The sequence below is a fragment of the Schistocerca piceifrons genome, chromosome 9 (assembly GCF_021461385.2).
Source record: "Schistocerca piceifrons isolate TAMUIC-IGC-003096 chromosome 9, iqSchPice1.1, whole genome shotgun sequence".
Classification (NCBI taxonomy): Eukaryota; Metazoa; Arthropoda; class Insecta; order Orthoptera; family Acrididae; genus Schistocerca; species Schistocerca piceifrons.
In genome coordinates this window covers 19,385,464-19,405,476 of record NC_060146.1, presented here as the reverse complement: position 1 = coordinate 19,405,476, position 20,013 = coordinate 19,385,464, and the positions used below count along the sequence as shown (strand labels likewise).

General features: G+C 39.2%; 1 protein-coding gene across 1 annotated transcript in view; it reads right to left on the bottom strand.

Annotated features, from left to right (window-relative positions):
• LOC124717202 overlaps nt 1-20,013 on the bottom strand; it is a 154,704-nt gene that overhangs the window by 38,405 nt on the left and 96,286 nt on the right. The window contains exon 6 of the mRNA XM_047243981.1: nt 13,277-13,492. Coding sequence (XP_047099937.1) covers nt 13,277-13,492 — 216 coding nt within the window. The remainder of the gene's footprint in view (nt 1-13,276; nt 13,493-20,013) is intronic.

Here is a 20,013-nt window from a genome sequence, read left to right as displayed (position 1 = left end):
TCTGAGCAAGAAGGTGTGCCGCCATTGAGCAAGTTACACCTGCAATACTACAGCAAGTTTAAACTAAAGAAGTTGTATATGGCTTCTGTTGGTTATTCTGCACACATGCCACTGGAAGAAAATTTCTTCCCTAACTCATATATATATATATATATATATATATATATATATATATATATATATATATATATAGGCTTCCTAAATCATTGTAGCTGCCCACGCACAGTAACACTAGTTTTCTGGTGCTCTCTGGAAACTGCTGAAATGAACTAATTTTTAACAGCTCATTGGAGAATATTGTGAAAGGTGCATTGAAAAGCGTTACTTTCAAAGTAAATTTCCTTTTACACAAGGTGAATTATGTTACGTGTGAGAACGTGCAATGAATTTCTTGAATCACAGAGCATTTGACTCTCATTTAAGACATGACACACTGATTACCAGCCACTTAGAAGAATTTTGCGCCCTGAAGACCAGAAATTAATGTTATTATTTGAAATTGTACTGACGCATTTGTGTCATGTACCTTAAAGTGTAACACACCCGAAAAGACCAATATTATATGTGAAAGCTTAGCTTCCCTGGTAGTTACGCTATGTAGATTAGTTTAAACCATTAACTTTTCCCATTTGTGTGTTCACACTACTTAACAATAATGTTGCTATTGGCTGACTACATCACGTGTCGTTTTTTTTTTTTTTTTTTTTTTGTGGTCTTCAGTCCTGAGACTGGTTTGATGCAGCTCTCCATGCTACTCTATCCTGTGCAAGCTTTTTCATCTCCCAGTACCTACTGCAACCTACATCCTTCTGAATCTGCTTAGTGTATTCATCTCTTGGTCTCCCTCTACGATTTTTACCCTCCACGGTGCCCTCCAATACTAAATTGGTGATCCCTTGATGCCTCAGAACATGTCCTACCAACCGATCCCTTCTTCTGGTCAAGTTGTACCACAAACTTCTCTTCTCCCCAATCCTATTCAATACTTCCTCATTAGTTATGCGATCTACCCATCTAATCTTCAGCATTCTTCTGTAGCACCACATTTCGAAAGCTTCTATTCTCTTCTTGTCCAAACTGGTTATCGTCCATGTTTCACTTCCATACATGGCTGCACTCGTGTCGTATGCTTTGAATATCTGTTGTCCTTGGCTGGTGAGATAACATGACATGAGCCACGATTGGCTTATAAAAGTGCTTTTTGATCTCAGTTTCAAGCTTCAGAAACTAATGTGCTGTGTTTCGTAGAATTTTAATCTATACTTTCATAACAAGAATACAAAAATTTGTAACATAAATGTTGCCGCCCCCTTTTTTTGCTGAGTATTTTTGTTCTCTGAAGTAACAGAAGTTCTACACTGGTGTATGAAACATGTATCATTCAAAGCATTGATATTGTTACAGCTTCAAGGGAAAGTATACTATCACTTATCATGGAAAAAGCATATTTTTCACCTTGGAAAAAGTGTATTTCACGTGGGAAAAAGCGCTTGTTTAACAGGGAAATCTGGCAAAAATCCAGCATTTTTTTCTTTCTTGTCTGAGTATACACCCTGCTTCTATCAAGAACCAGACTCGTCTCTTGATGTAACCTAAAACTTCAGAGAAAACCTCAGTTCACTTTTATATCAGTTCTCCAATCATGCTGTAATCATTAGTGGAGACTTTAATTGTCCAATAATTAACTGTAAAAATTACAGTTTTATTAGTGGTAGACATGATAAGACATCAAGTGCCTTCTCTGAAAACTAGGAACCTTACCCATGATGAAAATATATTGGATCTAATGGCAACAAATAGACCCGACCTCTTTGAGGATGCCCTAATCGAAACTGGTACCAGCAACCATGATGTGGTTGGGGCAACAGTGATTACCAAACTACAAAGGACAACTAAAACAAGCAGAAAGTTACATATGTTCAGTAAACTAGATCTGAGCAATTACCATGGAATTTCTCTTGTCCTGGTAACATACAAGATTCTCACCAAGGCATCCTAACGAGGGCAGAAGATCAACTGGATAGTCAAATAGGGGAATATCAGGGACTCTTCAGGAAGACCCGATCCTGTGCTGAACAGATCCTCAACCTTAAAACTGTACTGGCATACTCCATGATGAAAAACCGCAATGTGGTCGTCACTTTTGTTGATTTCAGGAAGGGCCTTGACTCTGTTGATCAAGAAACGTTTAACAAAATACTCCAGGAACTGGGACTAGATAACAAAACCCACAGACTCATTCTAGAAACCTTGACCAACACCCATTCCAAGGTCAAATTTAGAGGTGAGATCTCAGAAAGCTTCGAGATAAAAACTGGAGTGAGGCAAGGGGATGGACTCTCCCCACTTCTTTTCAACTGTGTCCTTGAAAAGGTTGTGAGGGAATGGCGCAAGGAACTGACCAATTTGGGTGTTCAGAGTGGTGTTTACCTGGGCCGTAAGAATGAAGCACTGATTGTAGATCGCCTGGCTTTTGCAGACGACATGGCACTGATCGCTGATTCTCCTGAAATGGGAACAATGCAGGTCAACTGCCTCAGAAACCAGGCAGCTAACATGGATCTTCAAGTGTCGCTGGAGAAAACAGAGTTCTTCACCAACATCAAAGAAGCTAACAGAGAGATATTACTAGACCAGGGAAACATCAAAAGGAGTGAGAAGTTTAAGTATCTTGCCAAATGGATTGAACACAACTTATCAGAAAAATTTGGACTGTCAACAAGCTGGAACTAGGCTATCAACTGACTATGAACATGTACAACAAAAAATGCCTGTCACACAACCTGAAACTTAAGCACTACACATCAGTCATACAACCAGAAACCCTGTATGCCACAGAATGTCTTTCCAGGAACTGGAGAGGTCTGATGAGGAAATTGGAAGTCAGAGATAGGAGGATCCTCAGGAAGATCCTAGGCCCAGTAGAAGAAACTGGGGAATTCAGAAGGCGATATAACTCAGAGCACTGCCTCGTCAATTTGCGCTGTTTCGTTAATTTCGTGTGTGGATGGGATGTGGCTATCGAGTGTTTCCTTGAACAGTGTCCAATTCGCACGCCTGTAGTCCAACATCCTTTGTAGTTTCATGTGCTGCAGCGTTTCCTCAATCTATAGTATTACAAGTTGGTGGTTTGAGGGCAGATCGTTTTCAATGGCAGTGTTGAGTGCCGATGTAATGCCCTTGATGAGGGCCATGTCTAACACGTCTAGCCTGTGTCCCCTCTGATAGGGAATGCCACCCACAAACAGACCAAGCCTGCAGGTAGATCGGTGAGACTAGATCTGATGTTTAGGCCTGCACATTAGTGGCAAACGATGGGCTTCAGATTGGCAGCCATGATCTATTATATATACCACAGAAATGGCCTGCGGTTTTGGCTTATCATGGGAGCCCCCTCGCGTGGCCAGCTATTCACGTCACAGACATGATGCTGACAAAATGATACCGCTGTGATCAATACACACAACAGATAACTTGCATGAATACACTGAGAATCAATACTAATGGGGATAGATAGCAACTAACAATCGAGATGATTGCTGAGCCACAAACAGGCACATAGAAAAGACAACACTCTCACAACTAAATTTTTGGGCATAGCCTTTGTCAGAAAACGAGAGCATACACACATTCACACAATCACCCAGACACAACCCATGCACACCTGACTAGAGCCACTGCATCAACAGTCTCAGAGAATCAGATCCAAATAAGCCACTCCTCACACCTCCCTGCCTCTCATCAGCAGCTTCTAGGCTAACAGCAAGAAATGGTGGCAGCGCAGACTGCAAGCTGAGGGGAGTGATAGGAAGGGGAGAAACAGTAAGAATGAGGGAGTAGGGAAGCAGCTCACGCACTCAGCTGCACCCAGCCAGCGATGATGCAATGCACATCGGAAATAAAACCTAAAAACTGAAATACACACAGCTGAAGGGCTTTTATGTTCCTCATTCTCCCTACAGTTCGGACTTGGCTCCATTTGATTTTTACCTCTTTGGGCATCTGAAGGCCCACCTGCACGTAAAACATTTGATAGTCAGAAAGATCTTATTTCCTGTGTCAAGCGATGGTGTAAAAGCCAATCCCCAGAATTTTACAAAAGTACATATACATCATGGAAACAACGTTGTGCCAGATACGTCACAGCGGATGGAAGCTACATCGAGTGGGCTCAATGCATAGCTAAATGTTCCAAGTATGTCCACAAAAAATTTCATTCTCCTCCTGCAAAAAAACAAAACAAAAAAGAAAACAAAAAAATAGAGACGACCGTGCAAAACTTTTTGACCCCCCTTTGTATGGCGATGATTTACTTCTCTGTCATAATAGATTTACTGTATATTCTGTCATCTCACAGTAGAAATTGTTCCATTGTTAGAAGTGTAAAGAATTCCAGCCCATTGTCACACCTTCTGCTACTAAAATCAAAGTGTAGAACATTTTTTACAGTTCTAATAGACGCTAAATGCTTCATTTCTTACGTATCTGTTTCTATATTTATTAAACTATGTGTGCCACCGTCATTTGAAAATAGTCCATCATCATCCAATTTGAAATGAGTTTCTTAAACTTACAGGAGACAGCTTTTTGCTACAAAAAAATTAATTAATAAAGTTTACATGAATAGGTTTGTTTTATTAAATTTGCTTTACCACAATGTAATTCCTCAGACAACTATTGGTTTGGTGCATAAGTTTGTAGTGTTTTTCCATAAGTTTAATAAATGCAACAGATACCCATAACAGAAATTTCAGTCATCAATTATACTTTCTCCTTCACTATTTACAGCAGTCTGCCAATGCTGAGGTAACTTACCCATTCTGTGGCTGTAGAAATCATGTGGTTTTGAGGCAAAGAAGACATTGAGCCATGTTCAGTAGTACGAAAGTATGAATTCGAATTCCACCGCATGTTACTTTCCGAAGCATTGAAATCGAGATTGCGATGCTTAGTTGTAAGCCAGTCATAGTTCATGTCACGTGATCTGGCCAGCCGATGACAGTGGATATTCAGAGATTCAGACACTTGGTGTAGTCAGCCAATAGCAACATCACTGTTAAGTAGCGCGAACACACGAACATATAATACTGGTCTCTGAGGCCAATACCCTGCAAGAGAAGCCAAGCTTCCACATATAATGTTGGCCTTTTATGCACGTATTACATTTTAAGATATATCACACAAATGTGCCAGTAAATTTTTTAATAACACATAAAAGTGTGATCTTCTGGGCTATAAATTCTTCTAAGCGGCTTGTCATCAAAGAGCTGATTTTCAAATGAGTCCCAGATTCCCAGTAAAGTAGGCATCGACCTGATATTAAGTTTTTCAATGTGGCTTCGGAATGTAAATTTCCTTGGGTACCAGTACTTCGTTATCTCATGTCTGGTTCATTGTTATGGCATAATGCAATACGTGCTAGAAGATGAAAACATACACTTGAAATGCACCAAACAGTTGAAACTAGCCAACAGTTTGAAATTAAACCCTTTGTTTCAAATATATTGACTGCACCAGCGGAAAAGGTTAATAAAAGAAAATTTCTTCAGCAAACCGATAAAAATAACTTCATTGTTCTGCATGGTAATTAATGCTTGACTGTCAGAAAGGTGGAAATAAAATAAAATCTGCAAGTAATAACGTATTTTAGCCTTCCGTAATTATGTGAATGTATTTTAATCCACATGATAGCTCCCGGCCAAAGAAATCAATTTTGTTTTCATTTGAAGTGAGTGCAGTAGACAGAGAGGAAACAGCAAAATCACTAAATGTAAACACGGGTCACATGGAGACTACCCGCTTCCCTATTATGACTCAGACTGCTCTGCGCATCAGACCCGTATGTACGATATATCCAAACTGGGGCAATAGTAGATAGTGGTGTCCCTCGAGCATTTGAGATAGGATGTCAAAAATTTTAAAAAATCGAATTTTCAAAAATACACTCATTTTGTAGCGCACATCTTTCTGAAGACTCTGATACATAAAACATATGTGTCCAGGAATTGTAAGACATATTATCTGATCTTAAGTGTGCCATAAGTGCAGCACCACACCTCTTCACACAGCATTCTTCTACCACACGTCACTGTATTTCGGTCTGTGGAATTGAAACGTGTATATTTTGTACTGGATGCCATCTAACTATATTCAGGACAGCGGAAATTAAAATGTCCTATGGTGCCTCTCCTGCTTCCAGTCGGCCGGTTCGAACTTCTTCTTCTTCTTCTTCTTCTTCTTCATCTTCCTCTTCTTCTTCTACTTTCTTTTAAGCTCTTCAGAAAATCTGCACTCATTATTCCCTATTAGCTAACAACTTGCTTAAGTATAGGATACATAAAGCCAGTAAAGAGAAGAGACAAGCAAGACAGTACACATTTCTTCAATCCTTAGCTCCTAGAATTTTTTTCTCTCTAATCTTGCTACAGCTTTACATGGCGTGCTTTCCTTTCTGCAAAAGGATCTGTTACCTCATCAAACTTCATCACACGTTTTGCTACATGAAAAATTGAAATGTCGTTGTCTAATACTGAAAAAGCTGTAATTACAAATAGGCCCACGACTGGTGTGGTTTTTCAACCTGATTACCTATATTTTGTCACTGTCTACGAGATAAAACAAAATAGGCCTTTATAATACTGCAGCAATTGTAACACACACCAAATAAACGAGACTGTTTTGGCAGAAACGGTCATTTTTATAACACGGCAGAACATAATTCACAAAGTACCAATATCAAATGCCAACTAGGCCTACTACAAACAAAAAGCTTTACGTTAGGAAATAGTTTTACACTTTATTCATATGCTCCAGTTTCTCAAGCATGAGATCAAAAAATAGTAGTGCGAAATTTTTATATAAATTTGGAATAGTCTTATTCTTCCATAATTTGTGTGATGTCTCCGTTTCTTCTCCTTACTCATTCTAACAAACAATGTTGTCATCACTAATTCTGTATCTATTCCTGCCAATGTCAAAGCTTATTTGCCGGTTAACTTCACTAACTCTGCTAGAATCACCAGTTTAGTTATCCCGTGATTATTCTCCGGTTAGGCATCGTTGCGTGATCGTACAATACATTTTCCGCCCTACTTCCAGAATAGACCTTAAAGAGGCTGCTAGCCAGAGACTGTACGAATGGCCCTTGCTAGTAGAGCCATGTGGCCAAAAAATTTCTGTCAAAATTTCATTTTCTTGGATACACCGAGAAGATAATACGTAATCTTTCTTGTCTGTTATTCCGGTTAGTCATTTATTCGCACTCTGGTAGTCTGAATCTATGGATTTCGTTGGTAATCGTAACAACGCTCATCATTCGCAAACCCAATCAACCACATAATCAGAGAGTGGTTGGCTTTCTTTCGTTCGGCTATGCTCTGCTCAGTTCGTATAGCCCCTTCTGTCTGCAAGAAAGTTTATTTCTAAATGTGACGGCGATTCCACTGACAGAGACATCACGTACACTATGCACGCATTCACAAATCAACTTATGATCTTATGATTCATTCAGAAATCAACTTAGAATGTGTTCAACAATGTTTAAAAACACACAGGGACACGTTTCAAAGTCATACGAATAATCAATAGACCAAAGTGTTCTGGGTGCTAGATGCTTTGTGAAACAAGGTTTATATGAATTTGCCCCTCGCCCCCTCAAACCAAGCAGCATATCATTGAACATAACCTTGATAAACTAGCTATAAACAATTTGAACCAGTGGTAGGAAGAGGATGGTGCTGTAACAGCTAAGTGAAGTTGATGGACACGTGTATGCTGCACACAAAATTGGTTGGTCAGTCAGTTATGGCCCTTTACAATGACATTCTCAGTCTTTGAAGTAATCACATGCCAAATTACTTCACTTCTCAAATCAGGCTTGAGCAAACAAATATATAAGCTGGGAGATTACAATTAAAGTGCAGCTACTCACAGAGGTCCAGTGTATGCTGTAATTATCGTAGGGCAGCAAAACTTGGTAGATAAGCTAATGCATTACTGCAAAACCAATTTGCATCAGAAAACAAATTAGCTACAACTGTGCCCACCAGACGCAAATCTGTCACTGTATACTGTTTGTGTGATTGCATAACATCCAGATCATCATTTAACAAGCCACAACATGACTGAACAGTACGGTTATCGAGAAGACAGACCATATGCTGTTAGTGAAACTGTTTTATGTGACTGGCAGAAATCAGTGCTGCGGTGAGAGATTATTGCTGACTGACAGGTCTGAGGAGAGGCACAATGTCATTACACATTTTGAAGAAAATGATAATGAAATTCGAAAAGTGGGTGAGCTGGGTGTGGCACCTGGAAGAGGAGGCATCCGATCCCAGTGGAAGTTATTGACAAGGTTGCTGTTGCAGTAACTGATCATGCAGCACATGCCACAGTTAGTGCTGGTAGTCATGCAGAGTCATTAAAACTGTCCATCCCATTATCAACAGTACAGAAAGTTCTGCAGTCTATTTTACACAAGCCGGCCGTTGTGGTCAAGCGGTTCTAGGCACTTCAGCCCAGAATCACGCTGCTGCTACGGTCGCAGGTTCAAATCCTGCCTTGGGCAAGGATGTATGTGATGTCCTTAGGTTAGTTAGGTTCAAGTAGTTCTAAGTATAGGGGACTGATGACCTCAGATGTTACATCACATAGTGCTCAGAGCCATTTGAACCAATTTTACATCAGTAACCGTACAAGGAATGTGGATAAGCTACTACGACCAGCATAGTGAACGTATTATTATGACCAAGATACACATGAAGCCCACACCTACCACAGTAGTACAAGTTTATATGCAAACAAGCTCTGCATATGATGAAGAGACTGAAGAAATGTATGATGAGATAAAAAAAATTATACAGATAGTGAAGAGAGATAAAAAATTTAATAGTCATGGGGGACTGGAATTCGATAATAGGAAAAGAAAGAGAAGGAAAAGTAGTAAGTGAATAAGGATTGTGGGTAAGGAATGAAAGAGGAAGCCAGCTGGTAGAATTTTGCGCAGAGCATAACTCAGTCATAGCTGACACTTGGTTTAAGAATCATAAAAGAAGACTGTATATGTGGAAGAGACCTGGTGACTCCAGAAGGTTTCAGACTGATTACAGAACGATAAGAAAGAGATTTAGGAACCAGGTTTTAAATTGTAATACATTTCCAGGGGCAGATGTGGACTCTGACCACAATTTATGGGTTATGAACTGTAGATTAAAACTGAAGAAATTGCAAAAGGGTAGGAATTTAACGAGATGGAACCTTGGTGAACTGAAAGAACCAGAGGTTGTAGAGAGTTTCAGGGGGTGCATTAGGAAACATTTGAACAGAACAGGGGAAAGGAATGCAGTAGAAGAAGAATGGGTAGCTTTAAGAGGCGAAATAGTGAAGGCAGCAGAGGATGAAGTGGTAAAAAAAGACGAGGGCTAGTAGAAATCTTTGGGTAACATTTAAGATATTGAATTTAATTGATGAAAGGAGAAAATATAAAAATGCAGTAAAAGAAGCAGGAATTCAAACATCTCAAAAATGAGATTGGCAGAAAGCACAAAATGGCTACGCAGGAATGGCTGGAGGACAAATGTAAGGATGTAGAAGCATGTAGCACTAGGGATAAGATAGATGCTGCCTACTGGAAAATTAAAGACAACTTTGGAGAAAAGAGAACCACCTCTATGAATATCAAGAGCTCAGATGCAAAACCAGTCCAAAGTAAATACGGGAAAGCAGAAAGGTGGAAGGAGTATACGAGTCTATACAAGGGCGATGGACTTGAGGGCAATATTATGGAAGTGGAACACGACATAGTTGAATATGAGATAGAGATACGATACTGTGTGAAGAATTTGACAGAGCACTGAAAGACCAAATTGAAACAACACACATTTAGAACTATTGATAGTCTTGGGAGAGTCAGACATGACAAAACTCTTCCATCTTGTGAGCAAGACGTATGAGGCAGACAAAATACCCTTCGACTTTGAAGAAGAATATAATAATTCCAATTCCAAAGAAAGCAGGTGTTGGCAGGTGTGAAAATTACCAAATATCAGTTTAATAAGTCACGGTTTCAAAATACTAATACGAATTCTTTACAAATGAATGGAAAAACTGGCAGAAGCTGACCTTGGGGAAGATCAGTTTGGATTTTGTAGAAACGTAGAAACACGCAAGGCAGTACTGACCCTATGACTTTTCTTAGGAGATACCTAGGTTAAGGAAAGCCAAATCTGTGTTTATAGCATTTGTTGACTTAGAGAAAGCTTATGACAATGTTGACTGGAATACACTCTGTCAAATTCTGAAGGTGGCAGGGGTAAAATACAGGTAGCAAAAGGCTGTTTACAATTTGTACAGAACCAGATGGCAGTTAAAAGACTCAAGGGCATGAAAGAGAAGCAGTGGTTGGGAAGGAAGTGAGACAGGGTTGTATCCCTGATGTTATACAATTTTACATTGAGCATGCAGTAAAAGAAACAAAAGAAAAATTTGGAGTGGGAATTAAAATACAGGGACAAGAAAAAAACCTTGCAGTTTGCTAATGACATTGTAATTCTGTCAGAGGCATCAAATAACTTGGAAGTGCAGTTGAACGGAATGGACAGTGTCTTGAAAGGAGGATATAAGATGAACATCAATGAAAACAAAATGGGAATAATGGAATGCAGTATAATTAAATGAGATGATGCTGAGGGAATTAGATTAGGAAATGAGGCACTTACAGTAGCAGAAGAGTTCTGCTATTTTGGGCAACAAAATAACTGATGATGGTCAAAGTAGAGAGGATATAAAATGTAGACTGGTGATGGCAAGGAAAGCATTTCTGAAGAAGAGAAATTTGTTAACATCGAGTATAGATTGAAGTGTCAGGAAGTCTTTTTTGAAAGTATTTGTATGGAGTGTAGCCATGTATGTAAATGAAACATGGACAATAAATAGCTTCTAGAAATGTGGTGCTACAGAAGACTGCTGAAGATTAGATGGGTAGATCATGTAACTAACAAGGGGGTACTTGGGAGAAGAGGAATTTGTGGCACAACTTAAGTTGAAGAATTGATTGGTAGGGGACAGTCTGAGACATCAAGAGATCACAAATTTAGTTTTGGAGGGAAGTGTGGAGGGTAAAAATTGCAGAGGGAGACCAAGAGATGAATACACTAAGCAGGTTCAGAAGGATGTAGGTTGCAACACTTACTACGAGATGAAAAGGCTTGCACAGGATAGAGTAGCATAGATAGCTGCATCAAACCAGTCTTAGGACTGAAGACCACAACAACAACAACAACAACAACAACAACAAACCCATTCAAGATCCAGACAGTGCAGCAACTGAAACCTCATTATCTGCAGCAATGTTTTGAATTTGTTCTTTGGTTTCTGGCATAGATCAAAGTTGATGACATGTGGCCAGGCAACATTCTATGAAGTGACAAGGCATATTTTACACTACAGGGTACAGTGAAAATACAGAACTGCTGAATTTGGGGCACAGTTAAACCACAGGTTGTGCATGAATAACCATTGCATTCACCATATGTGACTGTGTAATGTGGATTCACAAGCACCTTTATTTTCAGTCGATTTTTCTTTGAAGAAAAAACATGCAGAGGGCCCGTCAGGTGAAGTATGATATCTGAACATTACTGAGACCACCTTGTACAGCATGTTATTCCTGCTTTGTAAGACCACAACTATGTGAAAACCACTGATTTCTTGCAAGGTGGGCAACACCTGATGTCGCTCATCCTGTTACAGATCTACTTAATGCAACCTTCCACAAACATGTAATCTCAAGAGGTTTTCTAGATGCACAGCCAGCAAAATCAGTTGTTCTGTATCCATGTGACTTTTGGCTGTGTGGATATCTAAAAAACTGCATTTACCAGGGCATGTTCAGTCTTCGATTGATCTGAAGGCCAGTATATTGGAACATGTTACCCAGATTCCAATGCAACTGCTGTGAGCAACTGTTGATCACATCACTTTATGGATGCAGTGTTCCGACAGCATCTCCAGTGCTCATATTTAACTAATTGTGTTAGCTATTAATAATAAAATCAATATTATGCTGTTCTCACTTGTTTCGTCTTTTCTGCCCATGCGCGGGCGCATGTGCGCGTTAGTTTTCAGAAGCACATGGGTCATCAAGGGTGTACAAGCTGTGTGTCAGAACACCATGAATAATGCAATAGAGCCATTTTTATTAAAAGTATTAGAAATTTAGTGACAATCTGAATCTAGATGAATTTATTGTAAGGTATGCAAATCAAGAATGATTCAAAAGATACAGGCTTCTGAACTCCAGTAGTTGCAGGAAAAGTATATTGGCCACTAGTTTACTGACGTTATTGCAAATAATTGATGAAAACTTACACAAATTTCAATACTGGGCTTAGGCAAGGACAGACTGAAAGTTTTGTAAGTAGCATCACTGCATACAGTTTGTTACAAAGAGAAAATAGAGGTGGTGAAGTGAAATTTTTAAGTCATGAAAAAATGAGAAGTAAAAGTCTTCACTGCAATGCTGAGCTGGTCAAGTTTCATGCAAAGTTGCTGGTTTTTCTTGCATACTCAGTATTCTCAAATTATGACAAATTTATAGTTTATTAGTTCTCCCACAGATTAAGGTAAATTACAGTTATTTCAGGTTTGTGATTGATTATGAGCTTGAAGATACCGCCTACTGATGATGTTATGAACATCAACTCCTAGAGCTTTGTAATATTTTTGGTTCGGAACTATATTTTATTTATTTATTTGTATTATAGATGGCTGTGCTTATTATTTTCTAAAGACAGAACATGCTGAACAAGTTCCAACTTTCTTCATGTCATAAACACTGTCCAACTGTTTATTCCACAATAACGCTAACTAATTGTTGTATAATATTCTATTCAACATATCGTGTTATAACAAATATGTCCTATGTCTTCCAATGTGAACATTAACATTATAATACATGCTATACTTAAGTAGAACATTTCAGATCTATTGGTCATTGCAACTGTGGACTGCACAACTGAACAGGATCTATGGCCCAAAGATTGTCTGAATTTGACGGACATTGAATGTTTAATTAAAATAGTAAGTAAAGTTGTGTATTATATGGTAGCATTTACAATCTTTATGAAAGCTGTGCTGTATCATCTACTCAAAATATTTTTTGTAAGCTAATCAATGGTTCACTACAATTTTGAATAAAAGAGAACATATGCAAGCATGTAAAAGTAAGCCTTTAGTTACATTCTTTTCATGGAGACAATTATCTATGGATACGCACCGTATTACCTTCTGAATCAACAACTTTAAGTTGTCCTTTCCTCTTGAGAGATTCAAGAAACTGTCCAATAAAGGAACAATAATTTTCTTTCTCTCTACATGCCATGTCTGCTTTTATCTTCAACTGCTGCTGTGAAACGTGACACAATTCCAGTTCGCTTTGCAGCGCTGTTAGTTTTGACTCTAGGGAACGGATTAGTTCTGCCTGTGAAACAACCTGTTGAATGTAAAATGATTTCCAATTTCTTTTGATAACCATTTAATGATTTCTTGCAAACATCTGAATATTAATATATAAAATGTTACAAGCCTATCAATAGTAACACAAGTGAGCTAAAGTATATGAAAGACTGTATTCAATATCCTATCAAAGAGCAAACAGGAAAACCACCACTTATTAATTAACACTGATATTACAAATATATGTGTCAGTCTTACACTAGATGCAAACTGAGATGCATATAGTGCATGTGGCGTGTCGCAGCACAGTGCTCATGTTTTGTTCAAATGAGACTGCACAGATTGAGATGTGATATGATGGGGACACAACATGTGCCTGTGCCAGGTAACGCGGCACTGTGGTTGTGGCACCGTTTCTCGCACTACACACCACACACCACATGAGCACTGCAGGAGAGGTGAGGTGGATAGAGGGAAGCCAGTCCTGCCATATGCTCACTTTGACATGGTGCTTACGGGCTGGAGAAATAGTGCTTATCCAAAAAATATAGCCTTAAAGTATACTGAATTTTATTGTCACTGAGTAGTGTTTTGTTTTTCGCCTTTTAAACACTCCATCTCTTTTCGTTAGTACATAACAGTTTTCAGTTACATATATCCGTACTTTTTTTTTTGTTTATACTTTTGTCAAGAACAATACACAGTTCAGTAACCAGTGAGCCATTAGCCACTGAGATTATATCTTCCACCTTCACAATGTTTTCAGATCATTAGAAGGGACAGACAATTCATCATGAATGTAGTGAATATGAAGTTAAGGAATATTATTTTATCATGTGATCCAGAAGTAATGCTAGAAAGTAAAACAAGGTTACCTACTTGTTGCCTGTTATGCTGATGTATCTCTGAGCTGTTACAAAAATTCAAAAAGGCGTAATTTTCACGGATATGACCCCTTTGTGCTCCAGGTAAAAATTGCACAATATCTGAAATATGTAAGTTTCAGTATCATTAATTGGATATGGATGTAATAAGAGACATTCTACTACGTGCATGTGGACATCACATCTTTCACTGCAACCTAGAAACAGTTGAGAAGTCCTCATGAACGTTTTAATTGGCTTGTCGTGATGAGAGAAAGCAATTCAGTGGATGTGTACACACCATTGGCATTAATAAACTAACTATACAATAGGCTACACAAATGAAGTGGTCAATTTGTTCTGAAAGTATGAGTATCCTGAAAGAGTGTGGTGATCTGATACATTTAATTTGTTGAAACGTATTGCTGAGAAAAGATGATCTACTTTCATGACAATGTTTTTCAAATGATGGTAACTCATCCTCTCACAACGCACACCTGGCTATCTTCTGCATTCCTGTTGCCCCAATGATTCTCAGCTGCTGGCAATACACTGCTCATTGTCTTCTGCAACAAATCAATTGTTTACTTTTCTCAGCAACAACTATTTTATTTGTGAATCACACATTGTCAGTTTGGCAAGCCATAGCTGAGTAACCAATACCTGGCATGTGCCTTTTATTCTGCTGAAGGGTGTTCTCATCATGATTTTAATACTGAGGGCTGCCACAAGTTCCCCCAAGTAAATTTCCCTGATTTCTAGACAAATTTTAGCATTTTCCCTGACAAATTTTGAGATCTAAAGTGTTAATAAAGACTTAGATTGACAAACAAAAGGGACTTCTATATTTCTAAATGTGTGAGCAAAACTCTTAGGTACTAATATTAACATCTTTTGTAATGAACTGTTTTTAGGTGGAGAAAGCAAGCCAAATGGTACATGTGTTTCATTAAGACCACTGATGTTATTTTATTTCAATAAAACAAAACACATTTGGTGACAAAAATACGCATTTCCTTGGAGTCAAAAGACATATTTAAAATACCTTCACTAATTTCAGCATTAATCTCAAAAAGTGGTGGTGGTGGTTGTTGGGATGTTTAAGGGGGACTAAATCAAAAAGTAGTAGGCCTCTTGCAAGAAGTGTATAAGGTGGGGAAGAGTTGTGTAAACCAACACTATACGTGACGGCCCACAAAATGTTGTTTCTACTATGGTCATTATTGTCAGTTATTACTCAGTGTGTTATGTCTATTATTTGAGAGGTATTATGGGACCGACAGCTCAGTTGAGTGGTAATGTGTTTGTCTAACGTGCAGCAGGCCTGGCTTCAATTTCTGGTCAGGTTGGAGATTTTCTTCACTCGTGAACTGAGTGTTGTGTTGTGCTGTCCTTACCATCATTTTGTGATCGCCAACATGCAAGTCGCCCAATGTGGTGTCACCTGAATGAAGACTTGCAACCCAGTAGCCAAACTTTCCAGGATGCGCTCTGCCATAAATGCCACACAATCATTTCATTTTGCAGATACTGTGTGATTTTTCTGCAAGTGACTGTCACAATTTTCTTCTGCTTATATCCATGTTTTCTAATATACGAACTACTTTCAAAATGCCAAAATGTACTAGAATGAATAAAATATGTATAAAACACTGCACTGTACAATGTACTTGCAGTGAGCCAGTCACAGTTCCTGAAATCCATCGCCCACGGCCTCTGGCCCGCTGAGCACCACAGTCCTGAGCCCACGGATAAACCACGAAAATCCATCACATTATGCCACCCACAAACAGAACTGGCCTGTGGGCAGATTGATGAGACTAGAACCGATGGGCAAGGCCTACACATTGTTGTTGTTGTGGTCTTCAGTCCTGAGACTGGTTTGATGCAGCACTCCATGCTACTCTATCCTGTGCAAGCTTCTTCATCTCCCAGTACCTATTGCAACCTACATCCTTCTGAATCTGCTTGGTGTATTCATCTCTTAGTCTCCCTCCACGATTTTTACCCTCCACGCTGCCCTCCAATGCTAAATTTGTGATCCCCATGTTTCACTTCCATACATAGCTACACTCCATACAAATACTTTCAGAAACGACTTCCTGACGCTTAAAATCTATACTCGATGTTAACAAATTTCTCTTCTTCATAAACGCTTTCCTTGCCATTGCCAGTCAACATTTTATATCCTCTCTACTTCGACCATCATCAGTTATTTTGCTCCCCAAATAGCAAAACTCCTTTACTACTTTAAGTGTCTCATTTACTAATCTAATACCCTCAGCATCGCCCGACTTAATTCGACTACATTCCATTATCCTCATTTTGCTTTTGTTGACCTTCATCTTATATCCTCCTTTCAAGACACTATCCACTCCATTCAACTGCTCCTCCAAGTCCTTTGCTGTCTCTGACAGAATTACAATGTCATCGGCGAACCTCAAAGCTTTTATTTCTTCTCCATGGATTTCAATACCTACTCCGAACTTTTCTTTTGTTTCCTTTATTGCTTGCTCAATATACAGATTGAATAACATCGGGAGAGGCTACAACCCTGTCTCACTCCCTTCCCAAACACTGCTTCCCTTTCATGCCCCTCAACTTTTACAACTGCCATCTGGTTTCTGTACAAATTGTAAATAGCTTTTCGTTCCCTATATTTTACCCCTGCCACCTTCAGAATTTGAAAGAGAGTATTCCAGTCAACATTGTCAAAATCTTTCTCTAAGTCTACAAATGATAGAAACATAGGTTTGCCTTTCCTTAATCGAGCTTCTAAGATAAGTCGTAGAGTCAGTATTGCCTCACGTGTTCCAATATTTCTGCGGAATCCAAACTGATCTTCCCCTAGGTCGACTTCTACTAGTTTTTCCATTTGTCTGTATAGAATTTGCGTTAGTATTTTGCAGCCGTGACTTATTAAACTGATAGTTGGGTAATTTTCACATCTGTCAACACCTGCTTTCTTTGGGATTGGAATTATTATATTCTTCTTGAAGTCTGAGGGTATTTCGCCTGTCTCATACATCCTGCTCACCAGATGGTAGAGTTTTGTCAGGACTGGCTCTCCCAAGGCCATCAGTAGTTATAATGGAATGTTGTCTACTTCCGGGGCCTTGTTTCGACTCAGGTCTTTCAGTGCTCTGTCAAACTCTTCACGCAGTTTCATATCTCCCATTTCATCTTCATCTATGTCCTCTTCCATTTCCATAATATTGTCCTCAAGTACATCGCCCTTGTATAGACCCTCTATATACTCCCTCCACATTTCTGCTTTCCCTTCTTTGCTTAGAACTGGGTTTCCATCTGAGCTCTTGATATTCATACAAGTGGTTCTCTTTTCTCCAAAGGTCTCTTTAATTTTCCTGTAGGCAGTATCTATCTTACCCCTAGTGAGATAAGCCTCTACATCCTTACATTTATCCTCTAGCGATCCCTGCTTAGCCATTTCGCACTTCCTGTCGATCTCATTTTTGAGACGTTTGTATTCCTTTTTGCCTGCTTCATTTACTGTGTTTTTATATTTTCTCCTTTCATCATTTAAATTCAATATTTCTTCTGTTACCCAAGGATTTCTACTAGCCCTCGTCTTTTTACCTACTTGATCCTCTGCTGCCTTCACTACTTCATCCCTCAGAGCTACCCATTCTTCTTCTACTGTATTTCTTTCCCCCATTCCTGCCATTTGTTCCCTTACGCTCTCCCTGAAACTCTGTACAACCTCTGGTTTAGTCAGTTTATCCAGATCCCATCTCCTTAAATTCCCACCTTTTTGCAGTTTCTTCAGTTTTAATCTACAGTTCGTAACCAATAGATTGTGATCAGAGTCCACATCTGCCCCTGGAAATGTCTTACAATTTAAAACCTGGTTCCTAAATCTCTGTCTTACCATTATATAATCTATTTGATACCTTTTAGTATCTCCAGGGTTTTTCCATGTATACAACCTTCTTTCATGATTCTTAAACCAAGTATTAGCTATGATTAAGTTATGCTCTGCGCAAAATTCTATCAGTCGGCTTCCTCTTTCATTTCTTAGCCCCAATCCATATTCACCTACTATGTTTCCTTCTCTTCCTTTTCCTACTGACGAATTCCAGCCACCCATGACTATTAAATTTTCATCTCCCTTCACTACCTGAATAATTTCTTTTATCTCATCATACATTTCTTCAATTTCTTCGTCATCTGCAGAGCTAGTTGGCATATAAACTTGTAGTACTGTAATAGGCATGGGCTTCATGTCTATCTTGGCCACAATAATGCGTTCACTATGCTGTTTGTAGTAGCTTTCCCGCATTCCTATTTTCCTATTCATTATTAAACCTACTCCTGCATTACCCCTATTTGATTTTGTATTTATAACCCCGTATTCACCTGACCAGAAGTCTTGTTCGTCCTGCCACCGAACTTCACTAATGCCCACTATATCTAACTTTAACCTATCCATTTCCCTTTTTAAATTTTCTAACCTACCTGCCTGATTAAGGGATCTGACATTCCGCACTCCGATCCGTAGAACACCAGTTTTCTTTCTCCTGATAACGACGTCCTCTTGAGTAGTCCCCGCCCGGAGATCCGAATGGGGGACTATTTTACCTCCGGAATATTTTACCCAAGAGGACGCCATCATCATTTAATCACACAGTAAAGCTGCATGCCCTCGGGAAAAATTAAGGCTGTAGTTTCCCCTTGCTTTCAGCTGTTCGCAGTACCAGAACAGCAAGGCCATTTTGGTTAGTGTTACAAGGCCAGATCAGTCAATCATCCAGACTGTTGCCCCTGTGACTACTGAAAAGGCTGCTGGCCCTCTTCAGTAACCACACGTTTGTCTGGCACATTATTGGGGAACAATGGGCTTCAGATTGGCAGGGCTGATCCGTTAGATACACCTGCGGAAATGGCCATTGTGGAAGTCCACTCATGTAGCCAGCTATTCACGTGTCACAGACAGCATGTTGATGAAGGAGACTGTGGTGATCAATCCATACTACACATAACTTCTGCAAATACTCTGAGAATCAGTAGTAATGAGGATAAATAGTAACTCTCTGGGAAAATGATCACTGAGTCGCAGAAAGACATGTAGGAAAGACAATCACACTTTCACAACTAAATTTTTGGCCATAGCCTTTGTCGGAAAATTACAGCGCACACACTTTCACATAATCACTCAGACACAACTCGTGCACATATGACCACTGTCTCTGGCCACTGCATCATCAGTCTTGGAGAATCAGATCCAAATAAGCCACTCCTCAAACTTCCCTACCTCTCGTTGGGAGCTGCGAGGCTAGCGGCAAGAAGTGGCAGCAGCACTGACTGCTAGCTGTGGGGAATGGTAGGAAGGGGAGAAGTGGTAAGAATGAGTGAGTAGGGAACCAGCACACATACTCAGCTGCGCCCACCCAGCAACAATGCATTACATATCAATACTTTATTTTTGTGTGGATTGTTACCTTTTCTCATTCAAAGAAGCATCACTATTTATGGGTAATGGCCACATTTCTCTTGTTGACAGGTTTAATTGTATCTCTTTTGCCAAAACATAGTACAATTTGCACAAACTCATCTTGCCACAGCTATTGTGACAGATTTCTGAAAGTTTCTTATTAAAGAAGTAAACTGGTGACCAGAGAGTTCAATTGTCTACAAAAAAACCTCATTGTGTCAGTTTACATTAACATAAGAGAAG